General features: G+C 36.4%; 2 protein-coding genes across 5 annotated transcripts in view; one reads left to right on the top strand and one right to left on the bottom strand.

The window, feature by feature from the left end:
- Positions 1–927, bottom strand: part of MTHFD1 (methylenetetrahydrofolate dehydrogenase, cyclohydrolase and formyltetrahydrofolate synthetase 1) — a 58,763-nt gene extending 57,836 nt beyond the window's left edge. The window contains exon 1 of one of the 2 annotated variants that reach the window (XM_045821999.1): positions 761–927. In XM_045821999.1, the coding sequence (XP_045677955.1) occupies positions 761–801 (41 nt within the window). In that variant the 5' untranslated portion in view covers positions 802–927. The remainder of the gene's footprint in view (positions 1–760) is intronic. The other variant, XM_045821998.1, reaches the window with a different exon arrangement.
- Positions 922–19,311, top strand: part of LOC123807948 (coiled-coil domain-containing protein 170-like) — a 30,935-nt gene continuing 12,545 nt past the window's right edge. The window contains exons 1-4 of one of the 3 annotated variants that reach the window (XM_045822000.1): positions 975–1,040; positions 2,223–2,440; positions 5,849–5,977; positions 13,753–14,009. In XM_045822000.1, the coding sequence (XP_045677956.1) occupies positions 2,438–2,440; positions 5,849–5,977; positions 13,753–14,009 (389 nt within the window). In that variant the 5' untranslated portion in view covers positions 975–1,040; positions 2,223–2,437. Of the gene's footprint in view, positions 1,041–1,170; positions 1,261–2,222; positions 2,441–5,848; positions 5,978–13,752; positions 14,010–19,311 lie in introns of those variants that run through there. The other 2 variants (XM_045822002.1, XM_045822003.1) reach the window with 2 other exon arrangements.

The following is a 19,311-nucleotide window of genomic DNA, read 5'->3' as shown; positions in this document are numbered from 1 at the left end:
GCAAGTACACAACCACTTATTCCTGTATTATTATTTGTTGTATTACTTTTTATAGGAACAGCTGTAAACATATTTTTGCTCCAGCCTGTACATTCTTCTCTTCTACTCTCACCTTTCCCCACCAGTCACCTCCTAGACAAAAAGCAGAGGGGAGTTACTTCCTGGGAATAAGTTTGGCAATCATATCCACTAGTTAGGCATTTAAATTTCCTGTAGGAGTAAAACAGGCAGATGTCAAATGGAATATGAAATATTGTCAAATTAGAAAGTAAATCTAGGACCAAGTCAAGGAGATGGCTGTTAGAGCATTAAGTTGAAGAGAGAATTGGGCCCTTCTTGGCAAATGATGACTCTGGTGTAGTGGGAAAAGGAGACTCGCGGTCACCCAGCTCATCTGTCTTTTCGCCTCCAAATTACAGGGGAAGGACGTAAACTGAGTTCTGACTCTCTCTTCTGGCAAAATCTTCAGCAGCTGCACTTTTGGGTCCACAGGCCTGGTAAGAGATCATGTCCCTGAAGCACCGCAGACAGCGGGCACAGCCACCAGCAAATGCAGCTTGTGCCCAGAGCCCGTTTCTTTGGCTACAGGTCTTCAGATGTGAGGAGCTTTGGACAAGGTCGTCCCTACCCACCGGGCTGTTCTGATTTTGCTCTACAAGTCTCCCTCCCTCAAAACAAACAAACAAAAAAATGTCCATTGACGACCTGCGCAGAGCCCTTGCCTTCAGCCCAACACGCACTAGCAACTACAGGTGCTTACGTGGAGACGTCCTTCCCGTTCAAGATTTCCGCCGGTGCCATGACCTTTACTAGTCCGCTGCCCACGATGGATACCGCCGAGATCGAGGTTCGCCTCTCTTTACTGTAGCGCGGGACAGCTCGACCCACGTGGTCAGCAAGACAGCCTGCGGAGAGCTTGCCTCTGCGCCTGCGCCCCCACCGCACTCACCGCCCCCCCTCCGCCCCGCCCAACCCCGGACTGGGATGAGCGTGCGCAGTCCGGAAGAACGTATTTTCTTTAAAGTGAGAAGACGTGAAAGGTGAGGGCACTGGAATGTGGCGTGAAGCTAAACTCGGTGGTAGACTAAAATGACTGGCTGGCGGAAGAAGTCGTTTCAGAGCGCGCCTTGTTGTGGGGCGGGGAACCCGCTTAAAGAGGGGTTGGGTCTCTGTTCCAGCCTATCGGGCGCGGAGGCGGAGGGGCGGTTTCGCGGGCGAAGTTTCGCGGGCGCGGGAGCCCCAAGGTCGGCCACACCTAACGTAAATTCGATGACCGGGGACCTGCCTGGGCGGACCTGGTCTCCCCGTAGGGTGTGGGGGGCGGGGGTGGCGGAGTACTGGAGACTGGGGAGCAGCGTTGGGGAACCCCAGGCAGCGCGGGTGTTTGTGAGCATTGGCTCTTCGAGTGGCCGGGCTTTACCAATTAGGTTGCTGTCATTCAATATAATTCAGAGATAAATTGTTCGGGTCTCTTAATGACCCCCGACCCCCAGCTTTCTGACTTATTGACGTGTATGTAAGTTGCAGGTGTACACCGTGATGATTTTAATACACATATTTATTACAAAATTCCTATCACAATTACAAAATTCTTAAGAAAAGTTGCCTCCTCGTTATTGTCACATTATCTTCACAACACTTAACACTATCTAAAATGCCTTTATTTATTTAATACTTGTTTGCTGGTTTGTGTGTGTTGTTTTGTTTTGTTTTACCAGAATGGAACCTGTATAAGAAACTTCCTGTCTTGTTCTGGTTTAGGTTCTTTCATTTCTATGACTGTCACTTAATATCTGCCTGTCTCATTTTTATCATCTATAAATGATAAAAATGGGACAGTTCTCAACCCTAAAGTCACGCCTGTGTAGTTTTTAAAAAATATTTATGCCTAGGCTCCATCGTACACCAATTAAGTCAGAACTTGGGATAGGGTCAGGATATCAGTATTTTTTGGATTCTGATATATTCAACCTGCGGGCAGAGTTGACAACTACTAGATTAGATGATTTTTGAAGTATAATCCTAATGATTCTGGTATTAGGAATGCATAATAGGGACATACTTTCTCTGCCATAAAAGTATTTTCCTGAAATAGGATATTAGCCTTTCAGACCCAAAATATGAGTTTCACATTTGCCAGAATGTATACTTTCAGTGGGATCACTTTCTTAAGAGTTCTTAAGTTCACTAATGCTTAATTGTGTTTTCATTTAATTAATTAGGGAAATAAAGACCCACAGGTCTCACTGTATCACTTGAAGAGGCCCCTTTTTTCCTTCTGCGGACCTCTGTGATGCAGTCCCCTAGCAACAGCGTCTCTGATGTGCGAACATTCTACCGCAAACTCCAGGCAAGCCGTTCATAGTGGACAATTCAGGTTTCTTCTGGGAATTGACCTTGGATTTGGAATTGTGCTTCCAAATCTCTTGGGCTTAATATGGTAAAAATTCATTTCTACTATGAGAAGCATAGCAGACTTTATCTTTCTAACTTAAAGTCTTGATAAGTCTTATGAGTGTATAAAAAAGATTGGTAATGCACAAACCGAAAAATCACAATAATTATGTCATATGTCTATATTTTTGCTTTAGTCTCCTTATACATTTTAATTGTATTTTTATAAGGTTTGGGAGAACAGTACTATCACCCATATAAGTTAACTTTTTATTAAGAAGTTTTTTATTTTTTTTCCTGTTGGGTTCTTTATTTAATCTGTAGTTTTTGCACCTAGTATAGGATGATAGAGATACATCAGAAATAGATCCTGCTCTTAGGTACCTTTAATGACGTAGGAAAGATAAGATTTCTTACATAATGAATGAGATAACAATCAAAAGAAAAGTATAGATCATATACTTTAAGAGTTAGGTGGAGAGAGATTTCTTGCAGGAATCAAGGAAAGAGGTGTTTTTTTATTTATTAAATTTATTGGAGTGATATTGGTTAATAAAATTAGGTTTCACACATACAGTTCTATAATAAGCATCATCAAGTTTATATGAATAGAAAAATCATAATACAAAAAAGTTTATATGAATTTGAACTATTCTGTTTTTATTCTTTTATGACTTGATGCTTTTTGCTTAGTGATATTTGTGTTGGTATTACTCAATAATTTCTATTATTTTGTAGTATTTTCCATTATTTCCATTTCTATTATATGAATGTACCATATTGTGTTCAGTTTTTTCTTTTTCAAATAATAATGATAATCCTTGCTTTTAACTGGAAAGGTTAATTCATTTGCATGTATTGACATTACTGGTTATTGTATGTATTTCTCCCATCATATTATATTTGTCCCATTCTTTTTCTATTTCCTTCCCCACCCCATCATGCTAAAAACTGATTATGTTTTTGGTTTGTTGTCTTGTATTTGTTTTATTTTTCTCATTCCACTTTTTCCTTTTCTAATAGCTTAGAAGTTATATGGTATAGAGCTATTTAGTTGTTATATCAATCATTTTAACATAAAAACTAACTTAACTGAAATCTTTGTTACTCCTGAGAAATCTGCAAATTTTATAGTGCTTTACACTGTTTTTCTCCCCTCTATGTTTATGTTTGTTTGTTTGTTTGTTTATATCCTGCATTGGTTCTGTCCCTTATTTTCAACCCTATAAATCAGATTCTTAAAATTAAGTAATGCTTAATTAAATATACCCACATATTTACTATTAATTTTGTTGTCTATTCTTTCTAATATTTCAGACTTTGTCAGTCCATTTTCTTTCTATAAGAAATATATTCTTTAGAATTTTTTTTCTTTTTAATTTTTTTTAACAATCTAACCAACTGAGCTACCCAGCCAGGACTAGAATTTTCTTAAATGAGGGTGTATTGGTGGTAAATTCAGTTTTTGTTTGTCTATAATATCTTCATTCTACTCTTAATCTAAAACCATAATTTCATTCAGTATACAGTTATAGTTGACAGTTACCATATTTCCTTAATTTGAAGAAACACTATTTTTAATGCACCATTATGAAATTTAAAAGTTTTTAGCTAAACTATCCACAATATGAAGTTGCATCTACTTTTAGATGTACCCCAATTGCAGAGATATGAAAATTTGTGGTCTTAGAGTCAATGAAATATGATCTGTTTTTCTTAGTATGTTATAGATATCACTCTGTTGTTTTCTAGCTTCTGTGTTACTGTTGAGAAGTCATTCACCAGTCAAATTGCCATTCTTTTAATTGTCTGTCCTTTGTATCATTTGCTTTTTAGACATCTAAACTGCAGTTTCATTGTGAGTGTGTAGGTAAATAATGCTTTTTTTATTACTCTTCTTGGGATTTGCTAGCCCACTTATATTGGTATCTTTTAACAATTCTGCACAGTTTTCAGGCATTCTTTATTCACATATTGCCTCCACCCCATTGTCTAAATTATAGCCTTCTTGGACTCCAATTAAATATATGATAGACTTCTTATTTTGCGTCTTCAACACTCTCACATTCATCATTTATTTTTTTCCAAGTGTCTTCTTGATAATTTCTTCATATTTATCTTTATCTCTTAATTTTTATTTACTGATTTTAAAGGAAGGAGGAGAGAGAGAGAAACATTGATTTGTTGTTCCACTTGATACATTCATTGGTTACTTGTATGTACCCTGCCTGGGGATCAAACCTGCAACCTTGGCACATGGGGACAAGGCTTCTCTAACCAACTGAGTATCCTGCCAGGACTTCATACTTATCTTTAAGATTCACTTATTCTTTAGATTTTAAGGTGTCAATTCAACTTTTAAATTAAAATGTTTACACTTACTGTTTCTAGAAGTCTTATTTGGTATTCTAATATGTTCATTAGAAGTGAACTTACTCCTTTGACTTACTCATATTTTCAAAGTTCTGTTTTATTTCTTTAACCATTTATATGGTCATTTTGTATTCTCTTGTGCAAGTCTTTGTTCCTATTATTTTGGTAGGCATAACATTCTAAAACCTGATAACTGTAGAAAAATATTTTTTTCTCTAGTCCATTAAGTACCATGTGATATACTCATACACTGCTTAGAGATTTAGGTTAATCCTTTTTATTTGTTTCATTTGAATCATATACATTTTGTTCTTACCAAAAGTTATACTAATTACAATGTAGAATATCATACACCCTCTTGACAATAGGGGGAGATACTGTAATACAGGTAAACACCCCTAATTTTACCCTCAGGTGTGGAAGAAACAAATTGAATTTGATTTACTGAAATTGGGGTGTTTTTTTTTTATCTTCACCATACATGCCCTGACTGGGACTGAATTCACAACCTAGGCATGTGCCCTGACCAGGAATCAAACCCACGACCTTTTGGCTCATGGGATGACACTCCAACCAACTGAGCCACACTGGCCAGAGCTGAAATAAGGTTTTGTAAAAAATCAATTTTGTTTGATGATAATAATATATAAGAATTACTTTGTAGCCAAAAAATAAAGCAATTAGTGGTAAATCTTTCATCAACGACCTCCCAATAGTTCAACTTTTTATAAAGGTTTTATTATATGCAAATTAAATTTTCCCCAAATATTTTATGTTTGTCTTCCTGATTTCTGTACTCTCAGAAGTAATGTCTATTTAAATGTGCTGCATTTACTCATGGCTCATGTTTTAAATAAGTTGTCAAGTAAGAATTCTTTTAAAAAGATGTAAAATAGCCTTTTAAGTCAACATATTACTTGTTATTTTCCTGAGACCTATTATGTTAAGATAGCACCTTAAAATGAATGTTTTAAAGTTGTATTCTATTTAGGGGTACTTATTTGTGTTTGTGTGGGCTAGAACATTGTGGGGCTTGATCTACAGAGTACATGTTTAGTTTATTTGCAATTTCCCTTTGCAGGCTTGTTTTGATCCACCTCTTGAAGTGGTTTCCACCAGGAACCCAATTATGTACAACAAAAGAGTGGCTGACCCAGTTCATCCTGACCTTGATGGTTTGTTGGTGAAAAACAAGAATCTTTTAGCTGAGGTATATGGATTACTGGAAAACAAAACACTATGGGAAAGTTTATCCTCTATAAAAGTAGGGGGGAAAATTCTGATAAAGGGTTCCAAGTATCATCTCAATTCAGTTTTGCTTTTTTCTCAATATTGAATTCTCTTGTTATTGAGGAGCATTTAGACCTGAACCTGTCTTTTGCCAGAGAAATCCCTTTGAAGATCATACATAGTTAAGTGCTATTAAGTTGACTGCCAAATGCTAGGATTTTATTTGTGTTTTTTTTAAAGATTTTATGTATTTTATTTTTAGAGAGAGGGGAAGAGAGGGAGAAAGAGAGAGAGAGAGACATCAATATGGGTTTGCCTCTCACTTGGCCCCCACTGGGAACCTGGCCTGCAACCCAGGTATATGCCCTGAGTGGGAATCAAACCAGCGGCTTTTTGGTCCTTAGCCTGCGCTCAATCCACTGAGCTACACTAGCCACAGCACAATGCTAGGATTTTAGACCATTGCTTATTAACTGCCATACTCAAAATTTATGTAATAATAAGTTACATATATTAAGCATTTTTAATGGAAAGTATGAGTTCCCATTTTCAATGTAGCACCAAATGGCAAATACCCACTAATCTTATTGAATACTCAATGTGATATCTGAGTAACACCAACAGATGAAAAAGAAAAACCACATTTGTAGGAAATGCCTTGACTTTTATTCCCTGTGATAAACTAGAGAGTGCTTGTAAGAATTTTTTAGTCAAACCCAAGTGCCTCAGGATATTTGTTGCAAGAGACAGTTTTGTCGGGAAACGTGGTTGGAGGCCCAAAGACCACTGGCAGTATTGAAGGTGCTGTGGTATGGCTGCTTATGTCTGTGCTGCCTCTGTGGGTACCTTTAAGTAAATCTTCTGCACACTTACATGTGGATCACTGACCAATGCACCAAATAAGGAGCTATCTGTTATATCTGAATTAGTTTCCTAGGGCTGACATAACAGAGTACCACAGACTGGGTGGCTTAAACAACAGAAATTTATTTTCTCACAGTTCTGAAGGTTGAATGTCCAAGACGAGTCAACAGGATTGCTTTCTTCTTTTTTTTCTTTTAAGATTTTATTTATTTATTTTTAGAGAGGGAAGAGAGGGAGAAAGAGAGAGAAAGAGAAACATCAATGTGCGGTTGCTGGGGGTCATGACCTGCAACCTAGGCATGTACCCTGACTGGGAATCGAACCTGCGATGCTTTGGTTTGCAGCCCGCACTCAATCCACTGAGCTACACCAGCCAGGGCTGTTTTCTTCTTTTTAAAAAATGTTTTTTCTGACTTTATTGTCATCTAATTGACATATAACATTGTATAAACTTAAGGTATACAATGTGATGAGTTGATGTATGTATATATTATGATTGCCGCAGTAGGGTTAATTAATACTTCCATCACTTCACATAATTACCATGTACACGTATGTGTTGAAAAGGTTGGTTTCTTCTGAGCCCTCTTTTCTTGGCATGTTAGATGCCCATTTATTTTTTGTGTCTTCACATGGTCTTCCCTCTGAAACTGTCTGTTGCCAAACTTCCTGTTCTTATGAAAACATCATCATACTGAATTAGGGCCCATCCTAAAGATTTCTTAACTTAATTACCTCTTTAAAGACACTACCCTCAAACACGGTCACTTTCTGAGATTCAGGGGCTTAGGACTTAAACATACAAATTTTGAAGGGACACAACTCAACCTGTGACAGTGGCTTTATTCCTTGGGGCCTCTTTTCTGCCCACGACCTCATTAAAGTTCTTTTCTGCTGTCTCATCTACCAATAGATAGCCTGATCCCAGGTCTCATTTAAACAGATATAAATATTGATATAGATATATGGGTAAATATATGAGATCTGTTCAGAAAGTATCCAGCCATGTACTTGAAAAATAGAGACATTTATTGAATAAAATACAAGATACAAGAAACATTGTACGTAGGACAATGATACCTTAGTCCCTTTCAAAGTAGGCACCCTGGAACCTTACACAGTGCTCCCAGCATCTTTCCACTGTTTAAAACACTGCAAAATCCTATGTTGCATCACTATCAGCTGCCCCATTATATTTTCTTGAATCTCATTGATGGTCTGAAATCTCTTCCCTTTCAAAGATTATTTTACTTTCAGGAAAAGCCAGAAGTTGCAGGGTGCCAAATCTGGGCTGTGGGGGGTTGAACTCAATACTCTCAGGTGTTGTGCTTGTTGTAGGCCTTCTAGAACGTGGATCACGTTCAACAGATTCTCGACCATCTTTGAAGCATTTGTGCCACACTTTTATTTGTGCTGTACTCATTGTTTCATTTTCAAAAGGCTTCTGAATCATCTGAACGGTTTCCACAGAATGTTCAAGCTTACTGCAAAATTTGATGTAGAGTCTTTGCTCTCCTCGCTAAGTCATTTTGAACGTGAAGGCCACACAGTACACGTGCTCACTCAATGGTGTCTACCGCCCCCACTGACTAGTACAATGAAGTCGTCATTGTTCATACATGTGCATTCCAGTCCACTGTCCTTGGCTACCAGGTTACACTGATGTTGCTCAAACCATTCTTGTTATATTATCAATGGCTGAACTTTTTCCAGACAGACCTTGTATAATTTCAATTTTGTTTATGCTAATATTTTCCCTCTTTTAGCATAGAGAGGTAGGTAGAGGTTAAATTTAAATGTCTTTGTAGGACAATGTTCCTACTGACTGAGCCATACCATCCAAGGCTTAAAGTACCTTTAAAAGCAATTCTCTACATGTGCATAAATTATTTGGTAATTATAAATATTTTAAATCTATTTGTCAAAACAAGTATCTAAAAATTCCTACAAAGTTCTCATTTTGATTTGGTTTTAACTACTACATATATTAGAAAGTATTCTCTAGTTCATATTGATGTTCCCTGAATTTAAGAAAAATTATTGACAGTTATTGCATGGTTTCCTTGTGTTGAAGGTTTGTCAGGGGGTTTTTTGTTTGTTTGTTTTTTAAGATCAGTGGCCTGGCAGGTGTGGCTCAGTTGGTTGGAGCGTTGTCCCATAACCAGATGGTTGTGGGTTTGATTCCCCATCAAGACACATACTTAGGTGTAGGTTTGATCCCCAGTCTTTGTGCACACGGGAAGCAACCAATTGATGTTTCTCTGTAACATTGCTGTTTTCCTCTCTTCATTACTCTCTCTCCAAAAGAAATGGGAAGAAAAATGTTGGGATAAAAATAAAATAAAGACTAGTGACTTTAGCACAATACCTTCAGCATGAGCCATCTTTTTCTTTCCCAATAACCTATTATTTAATCCTGCAGAAACACAGTTTGTCTTGATAAGGCAGTTTTTCTCTTCACTGATGCATGGAACATTTTTTGTTGTAATTAACTTTATCTCTTTGTGGAATATACAAAAATAATTATCACATGTTTCTTCCCAGTGATGGAGAAACAGGTGCAGGAGAGCTATATCTAAGAAAAGCCAGCTATAGGAGGGATAAATATTAAAGTATTCAGTTGGTGATTGTGTTGTCTAGTTTAGGCAATATGATATTGAGCTAAAAATCTTGCACAGTGCTAGATGGGCTGCTGTAATAATAAATGAGTTAACTTGTAAAAAATATTACTGATAATATGTATAAAAAGGCCTGGTGTCTTACATTTAAGATCAATTTAATGTATTTTGCCAGCACTTCTAAATTTGATTTTCATGATAGCTTTTGTGAGGGCAATATGGCTGTGTTTGTGCAGGTGAGATGTTTTTCTTCTCTTGATATAGTAATAAGGCAAATATAGTAGAAACCTGGGAGGCACAGCCAGCTCTAGAGGGGATGGATGCATGCAATATAAATTTTGCAGCTAAAGGAAAATATTTACCAGAACCAGTTATTATTAATTTTAAATCAGATAATTGTACATTCATGTGTGGTTTTAAGAAATGAGAGATCCTTAGCCCTGGCTGGCATAGCTCAGTGGATTGAGCGTGGGCTGTGAACCAAAGTGGCGCAGGTTCAATACCCAGTCAGGGTACATGCCTGGGTTGCAGGCCATGACCCCCAGCAACTGCACATTGATGTTTCTCTCTCTCTCTCTATCTCCCTCCCTTCCCTCTCTAAAAATAAATAAATAAAATCTTAAAAAAGAAAAAGAAATGAGAGATCCATTGTATACTTTGCCCAGTTTCTTCCAATAGTCAAATTTTGCAAAACTATAGTATAATGTAACAGCCTGAATGTTAACATTGACAGAATATAATCCACCAATCTTATTCAGATTTTTCCCAGTTACTTGTATTCCTTTATGTGTTATGTTCTAAACAATTAGTCAAGACACTGAACAGTTAATTTCAACACCAGTAAGATCCTCTTGTTGCCATTGTATATCCACATCCACTTCCTTCCCACCCTTAACGCCTGGCAACCACTAATCTCTCCTCCTATCCTAAAATGTCATTTCAAAATGTTGCATACTCAAAAAAATAAACATAGTGTTACCATATGACCCAACAATCCCACTCCTAGGTAGTTAAAACAAGAAAATTGAAATGTATATTCACATAAAAACGTATAAATGAATATTCATAGTAGCATTATTCATACAGCCAAAAAGTGGAAATAATTCAAATGTCTATCAACTAATGAGTGACTAAGTAAATGTGTATATCTATATAGTGGCATTTTAGTCAGCCATAAAAAGGAATGAAGTAGTGATTCATGCTACAACATGAATGAACCTAGAAAACATTATGCTAAGTAAAAATAAACCAATTACAAAAACAACATATTGTATTTTGTTCATTGAAATGTCTAGAATAAGCAAATCCATGGAGACCGAGAGTAGCTGAGTGGTTGCCAGGGGCTGAGAGAGAGAGGGATGATGGGGAGTAACTACTAGTGGGTGTTGGGTTCTTTGGGGGATAATGAAGAAGTTCTGGAATTAGATCATAGTGATGGTTGCACAACCTGTGAATACACAAAAAACCACTGAATTGTATGCTTTAAAGGGTAAATTTTATGGTACGTGGATTATATCTCAATTTTTAAAAATGAAAAATAAAAAAGGTCAATGTAGCCACATAACTCTTTGACTATACTAAAAACCATACAACTGTGAGCCCTGGCTGGTGTAGCTCAGTGGATTGAGCGCGGGCTGGGAACCAAAGTGTCCCAGGTTTGATTCCCAGGCAGTGTACATGCCTGGGTTGCAGGCCATGACCCCCAGCAACCGCACATTGATGTTTTTCTCTCTCTCTCCCTCCCCTCTCTAAAAATAAATAAATAAAATCTTTAAAAAAAAAACCATACAACTGTGTAGTTTAAATGGGTAACTTTATGAATTATATCTCAGTAAAGCTGTTGTTAAAATGCTATATAAATAGAATCATATATATGTAATCTTTTGGGATTGGCTTTTTCACTCAGCATAATTTATTGGAGATTTATTCAATTTGTTGCATGTATTAATAGTTTGGTTCTTTTTATTGCTGAGTCAATGGTATGTAAGTACCACAGTTTGTTTAACTATTCATCTGTTGACAAATACCTGGGTTGCTTCCAGTTTTTTGGCTATTACAGATAAAGGTTCTATGGACATTCATGTATAGGTCTTTGCGTGAATAACTTTTCATTTCTCTGGAATAAGTCCCTGAAAGTGCCATAGCTGGGTCAGAAAGTCATTGCATGTTTAGTTTTTAAGAAACTGTTAAAGAATTTTCCAGAGTGGCTATACCATTTTACATTCCTATCAAGAATGTGTGAGTGACTCGGTTTCTCCTCATTCTTGTCAGCATTTGGTGGTGTCACTATTTTGTATTTTTTTTTTAATTTTAAAAAAATATTTTATTTATTTACTTTTAGGCAGAGGGGATGGAAGGAAGAAAGAGAGGAAGAGTAACATCAGTGTGTGGTTGCCTTTTGCATGCGCCCCATGCAAAGTTGCGGCCCGCAACTCAGGCATGTGCCCTTACTGGGAATTAAACCAGCAACCCTTTGGTTCACAGGCTTGCACTCACTCCACTGAGCCACACCAGCCAGGGCACTATTTTGTATTTTAGATAGCTAATACATTTGTAATAATATGTCATTGTGGCTTTAATTTGCATATCCGTAATGGCTGATGGAGGTAAACATATTTTTATGTGCTTATTTGCCATCCATATGTTCTTTCTGATAAAGTCTTTTGCCTATGTTCTAATTGCATGTTTTCTGAGAGTTTGGAATTGTTTATTCTAGATATGTCCTTTGTTGACAGTTTTCTTCAATAGGTTATATCTCATTTTGGGGGTTTGTAGATTTAGCTAAGTCCTGAACATACTTCTGGTTCATTACATCCAAATCCAACCAAACTATTCAAAATTTGGGTTTATTGGCATAAAAAAATACAGCGGTGTCTTAAAATCTGAGATTTCGCAAATCACTGTTCAAATGGAAGGAGTAACAAATAGAACCAGCAAGTGCTTTGGAAGACTAGTTGACAAGGTTTGGTCGTTAAAATTAAACTAGATCTAGAAATCAATATTGTGTGAGTCTGAGACTTATGCTGCTTTAGGTTTTTTTTATGAAGTATTATCTTAGCAATAACCTAACAACAGGATAACTAAAAACTAACTAAAACATTGAGCGTGGGCTGCGAACCAAAGTGTCGCAGGTTCGATTCCCAGTCAGGGTACATGCCTGGGTTGCAGGCCATGGCCCCCAGCAACCGCACATTGATGTTTCTCTCTCTCTCTCTTTTTCCCTCCCTTCCCTCTCTAAAAAATAAATAAATAAAACCTTTAAAAAATTAACTAAAACATAGCACTTATGTCATAGCACAGGGGATAGGACAACTACATTGCACAACTCCAGGGGGCATTTGTTATTTTTATGGTACCTTAGATGAATGGTAACCACTGCAGTTCAGAGAACCCCTCACTTAACTGGTTAAAATAATGAAGATAGTGCTTCAGGGTTTTCACAACTGTCGTGATTACCAGAAGTTGGGATCTATTTGATAGGAATAGAGTTACAACTCAATATTTGTTGAGATTCTGCCATGAGAGAAGTACTAAAAATACCTCAGTTTTTTAATCTAGTGAATTTCCTTCACTTATCAGATAGAAGAACAGAGTTTTTAAAAATGTTACCCAAATATAATAAAATCACCTCGCAGCAGCTGTGCCCTCTGCCCTTTCGATCCTTCTTAATTCCTTGCAGCAGTCGCCTTTGGTGGCTCGTCTGTTTTGCTTCCGCTTTCACAAGCCATCACTCTTGCTTCTCTTCCTAACTTTCTGAGCTCTTCTTTCCTTTATTTGTTTTAGTTTCTTTATTTCCTTTATGATCAATTTAAAATTCACTCTTTCTGCTGACTCTCCTCTACCTATATCTCAAATCAGCACAAATAAGTCCAGAAACCAAGTGATACAAACATAGTTTGCTCTTTAGAAGAGGGCCCTGTGCATGCACACTCTTTTGCCACACATCGTAAAACAAAACAGCTATGGCCAAAGCATCAAGTACTTCTTTTCTGCTAGGAATTCTAAAATTTGTTGTTGGTAAAATTGACTCTTGTAATGAGACCTAAACAACTTTAATGTTGATGAGAATAAAATCACTTATTCCAAGCCATATGTGTCAATCTGACATAATTTTTAATATATATTTAACATTGGAATATACTGTTACATTCGAGAGCTTTCATTTTATTGTATGGTAATGTGTAACTTAAATACCCATAATGATTTAAAATCAAGAATTTTCTAAAACCAAAATTGTAAATGATTTTAAGTAACACTTTCCCTTTTTCCTTAGCTAAGAAATCTTCAAAACAAACTTTTAATAAAAGAAACTTCAGTGCAAGAGATGAAGAGTGAACTAGAAAGTTACAAAGAAAATAATGTGAAACAGTCGTTCCAGATAATGTCCCTGAAAAATGATATCAAGGACCTAGAAGAGCTTATTGCTTCTCTAACCAGAATTAAATCTTTGAAAAGCATCAATGTTCACAGTCTCGAAAGAGTCAACTGGGATCTAAATGAAAGAATCATGGAACTAGAAAACCGTCTAAGGTGGGGAATTTTCTTTCTTTCCCCTACGTTACTTTGTTTTAATCATTGTTAGTCAGTCCTATGTTGAACATATTTTTAAAGAGAAAATAATTTTTAAAGTACAACCACAAGTATAAAGTAGAGGAGCTTAAGAAGACAAAGATAAAATCTGTTTCATAACACAACATTAATCTTTTCAAACAAGTTTGCTAAGAGCTTCCATGTTTAATGTTCAAAATAAAACAATCTCAGAAAAATTGAGACATCATTTGATTAATAAAGCCTATTCTTCCCCCAAGTTTACACTGGCTTATCTTTATTTAGAAATTATAAATTCATGAGAAAAGAACAAATTTTGTTGTGTAAAAATCTTAGGAAAAACAAATTATGAAAAATTAATTTTTTAATGAACAAAAATATTTTCCTTCCCAAAATGTAAGCGTCCAATGAATAAAACACATAATATTCCAGGTATAGATACATAATAATTTACTTATGAAGAAGATGCATTTTGATATATTTGGTGGTAAGATTTTTGTTTCTCCTAAGTGTAAAGCACTTCAAACAAACCAGGCCATTATTATTTAAAAGTCTATTCCTTCACCGAGTTTCCTTATTTGAATATAAACTCATCAATTCCTGTAGAATTTTAGAAAGGTTTAAAATATCTAAAAGTTATTTGGTTAGAGAAAAATAATTTCTTGAGACCTGGAGGCAGTCATTCATCACTTTGTGCCTGAAGGCGGTCCTCAGCAAACTTCTTTGCTACAGTCTTCAGAGCAAAGCACAGGATCTGGGCTCCCAGAAGCTCCGGCCAGACCACCGGCCAGCAGGACATCCTTGCAGGCGTTCTGCGTGCAGCACTGTCTCCACGCTGGCATCCAGCCAGAGCCTCGAGAGGAAGACAAGGTGGCAGCGCTGGGCTCTGAGGGCCAGGAGTTTTCTAGTTTGTTTTCAGACGTCGTTTGTTTTAACTTACAAGTCGTGTATGATGTCCATGTTCCTAGTTGATCAGAGAATTTAAATATAGAAGAATTTCACATAATGCCTGGCTCAAAATTATTATATTTTAAAAAGCATTCCTATTGAGGTATTTACATACCATTAAAACTCACCCCCTTAAAGTGTACAATTCATCAGTTTTCAGTATATTCACAGGTTGTGCAACCAACACCACTATCTAATTCCAGAACATTCTTATTACATCCTAAATAAACCCTATGCCCATTCCAGTTACTCCCTATTCCACCCCCTCCAGTCTGACGACCACCAATCTACATTTTTCTCTATGAACTTGCCTTTTCTGAGCATCTCATATGAATTCAATTATATAATATATGGTTCTGTATCTAACTTCTTTCACTTAGCACAGTGTTCTCAAGATCCATTCATGTTGCAGCCTGAATTGGTACTTCTTTTCATTGCTGAGTAATATTCCATTATATGGATATACCACATTTTGTTTATCCATACATCAATTGAGGACATTGGGTTGTTTCCTTTTGGAGGGTGTGCTTTATGGATAATGCTGCTATGAACATTCTTTGTATGAGTTTTTATATGACTATATGTTTCATTTCTCTTAGGTATATGCCTTAGAAATAGGATTGCTGAATCATAAAGTAATTTCTACATTTAACTTTTTTTTAAATACATATTTTTTAAAGATTTTATTTATTTATTTTTAGAGAGGGAAGGGAGGGAGATAGAGAGAGAGAAACATCAATGTGAGGTTGCTGGGGGTTATGGCCTGCAACCTAGGTATGTACCCTGACTGGGAATTGAACCTGTTACACTTTGGTTCGCAGCCCATGCTCAATCCACTGAACTATTCCAGCCAGGGACATTTAACTTTTTGAAGTTACTTACTTCCAGGCTGTTTTCTTGGACAGCTGCAGCATTTTTAATTACTACCAGCAATGTATGAAGATTTCAATTTCTCCATATTCTCACCAACCCATCTTATTATTAATCTTTTTCATTATAGCCATTCTAGTGAATATGAAGTCATATCTCATTGTGCTTTTTAATTTGCATGTGTATAATGACTAAAGATGTTGACCATCCTTTCATGTGTGTATTGGCCACTCGTGTATCTTCTTTGTAGAAATATCTATTCAGATCTTTTACCCATTTTTTTTTTAAGATTTTATTTATTTTAAGAGAGGTCAAGGGAGGGAGAAAGAGAGGGAGAGAAACATCAATGTGTGGTTGCTTCTTGAGCACCCCCTACTGGGGACCCAGCTCACAACCCAGGCATGTGCCCTGACTTGGAATCCAACCCAGCAACCCTTTGGTTCTCAGGCTGGCACTCAATCCACTGAGTCACACCAGGCAGGCCTTTGCCCACTTTTAAATTGTTTTTTTGTTGTTGTTGGTTTTTTATCATTGAGTTGTAAGTGTTCTTTGTATATTCTGGATACCATAACCTTATCAGATACGTGAATTGCACATATTTTTGTCCCGTCTGTGGATTTTTCAATTTTTTTTTTTAAAGAGAGGGAGAGACACAATAATGTGTGGTTGCCTCTCATGCCCCCTACTGGAGACCTGGCCTACAACCCAGGCATATGCCCTGACTGGGAATCGAACTGGCAACCCTTTGGTTCACAGGCCAGCACTCAATCCATTGAGCCACAGCAGCCAGGGCTCAGTTTTCTTAATGGCGTCCTTTGAAGCACAAAATTTTAAAAGTTTGATTAAGTTTATCTTTTTTTGTCACTCATGTCTTTGATGTCATACCTAAGAACAACTGCCTAATCTAGGGTTGTGAATATTTACACGTTTTCTTTTAAGAGGTACAGTTTTAGTGTTTAAATTTATGTCTTTGCCCATCTTGACTAATTTAGCTCTGCCAGCCCTACTTGTTAAAAAGACTATTTTTTCTTCCATTGAGTTGTCTTGACAATCTTGCAAAATAAATCAATTGACTACATGTGGGTTTATTTTTTAAAAGATTTTATTTATTTATTTATTTTTAGAGAGAGGGGAAAGGGAGAAAGAGAGGGAGAGAAACATCAATGTATGGTTGCCTCTCATGTGCTCTGTACTGGGGACCTGGCGCAAAGTGCAGGCATGTGCCATGACTGGGAATCAAACTGACAACCCTTTGGATCGCAGGCAGCACTCAATCCACTGAACACACCAGCCAGGACTGTGGGTTTAATTCTAGAATCTCAGTTCTATTCCATTGCTCTATATGTCTGTCCTATGCCAGTACCATACTCCCTTGATTACTGTAGCTTTGTAGTAAGTTGAAGTGAGTCCTCCAACTTTTTCCCCTTTTTCAAGTATGTTTCAGCTATTTGGGCCCCCTGCTTTTCCGTGTGAATTTTAAAATTGTCGAATTTCTGCAAAAATAGTCAACTGGGATTTTGATAGGAATTTGTTGAACTTACAGATCAATTTGAGGAGTATCACCATCTTAATATTAAGTCTTTCAGTCCATGAATATAGGTCATCTTTCTACTATTTAGGTTCTCTTTAATTTCAACAATATTTTATAGTTCTCAGTGTACATGTCTTACCCTTCTTTTGTTAAATTTATTGATAAGTATGTTATTCTTTTTTATGCATTGGAAATGGAACTACTTCCTTAATTTTATTTCAAATTATTCACTTTAGTGAATAGAAATATAATTGGTTTTTGTATATTGACTCTGTGTCCCGTAGCTGTGCTATACTTGTTAGCTCTAATAGTTGTGTGTGTGTTTGTGTGTATTCCTTAGGAACTTCTTTATACAAGGTCATCTCATTCGCAAAAAGATTTACTTCTTCCTTTCTAATCTTGATGCTTTATTTTTCTTGACTAATTGTCTTAGCTCAAACCTCCAGTACCATGTTGTACGGAAGTGGTAAGAAACAGACATCCTTCTTTTGTTCTTGATCTTAGGGGGAAAACTTTCAGTCTTTCTCCAGTAAGTACAATAAGTACAATATGATGGTAGCTTTGAGTCTTTTGTAAAGATCCTTTATCAGGTTGAGGAAATTTCCTTCTATTTCTAGCTTGTTGAGTGTTTTTATCTTAAAAGTGTGTTGGATTTTGTAAACTGTTTTTTCTGCATCTATTGGGATGATTGTGTGGTTTTGCCCTTTATACAATTTGTTATTCGTTGACACATGGTTATTAAGTTGGTGTATATAGAGAGGAGATATTTGATCGTGAGCCCTTGGTTGATAAGAGGAGAAACGAAGTCATTAATTTTCCCTCTTACAATGCTACTAGTAATTAAGAAGCCCATACAATATAAAAATCACTTGTATTCAAATAAGTAGGAATAGTGGTGTAGACTGTTTCTATTCTACATTGGTTAGATGTATATTGGCAGATTGAAATTTCTCTTGCATTTCCCAAATCACTTAAATACACACACACACACACACACATATATGAGCTTGAAACTAAGTAAGGAAACAAATCTCTACTTAGCCTGAGAAATTAGTTAAAATCAAAGACCAGCAAGGAGAGTAGGATTTCTTCCCCTCCCTGTCCTACCCCCTGCCCCGGTTGTGCAGTGTCTGATAGTATCCCATACTATTGTTATATTTTAACTTTTCATATTTATAAATCCCATAAGATATTATTATTGTTTTTATTGACTGTCAGTATACATTTCTACTTTTCCTTTCTGGTGCATTGCATTCTTTCCTGCAATTCTGTATAGTCACCAAGGATCATTTCCATCCATTCCTTCTCCATCCTTGTTCATCCTGAGAAATTGCCTGTAGTGTTTCTTATAATGCAGTTCTTCTGACAGTTCTTCATTTTTTTCCCTTTGGAAATGATGTTTATCTCATCCTCATTGTTTTGAAGGGTATTTTTTTATTGTGTATAGAATTCTGAGATATCAATACTTTTACTCTCAGCCCTCCAAGATGTCATTCAGTTATCTTCTAACTTGTATAGCTTCTTTTGAAAACTCAGTCATCAGTATCATTGTTGCATTTCTGAAGGTAATATGTGTTTTCTTCTCTGACTGCTTTTAATTGGTAATAATTTGACTATGATGTGTCTTGGTGTGGCTTTCTTTGTATCTGTCCTGCTTAGGATTTGAAGAACTTATTGAATCTATCAACTGATGTCTTTCATCAGGTTTGAAAAATTCTTGGAAATTTTTTTCCAAATATTATTTCTGTCCCATTCTATCTCTGCTCTCATTCTAGGCCTACAATTACAGGTATGTTAGATCTGTTGAGTGTGTCCTACATGTCTCTAATATAAATTTTTGAATTAAAATTTTTCTTTATATAATTCAGATAACTTCTGGTGACCTAACTCAAATTCATTAATTCTGTATGATGTAATTCTTAGATAGAAAATGAC

This window comes from Phyllostomus hastatus, unplaced genomic scaffold, assembly GCF_019186645.2.
Source record: "Phyllostomus hastatus isolate PE091 unplaced genomic scaffold, TTU_PhHast_1.1 phas_scaffold_501, whole genome shotgun sequence".
NCBI classification, from domain to species: domain Eukaryota; kingdom Metazoa; phylum Chordata; class Mammalia; order Chiroptera; family Phyllostomidae; genus Phyllostomus; species Phyllostomus hastatus.
This window is presented reverse-complemented; position numbering and strand designations above follow the sequence as displayed.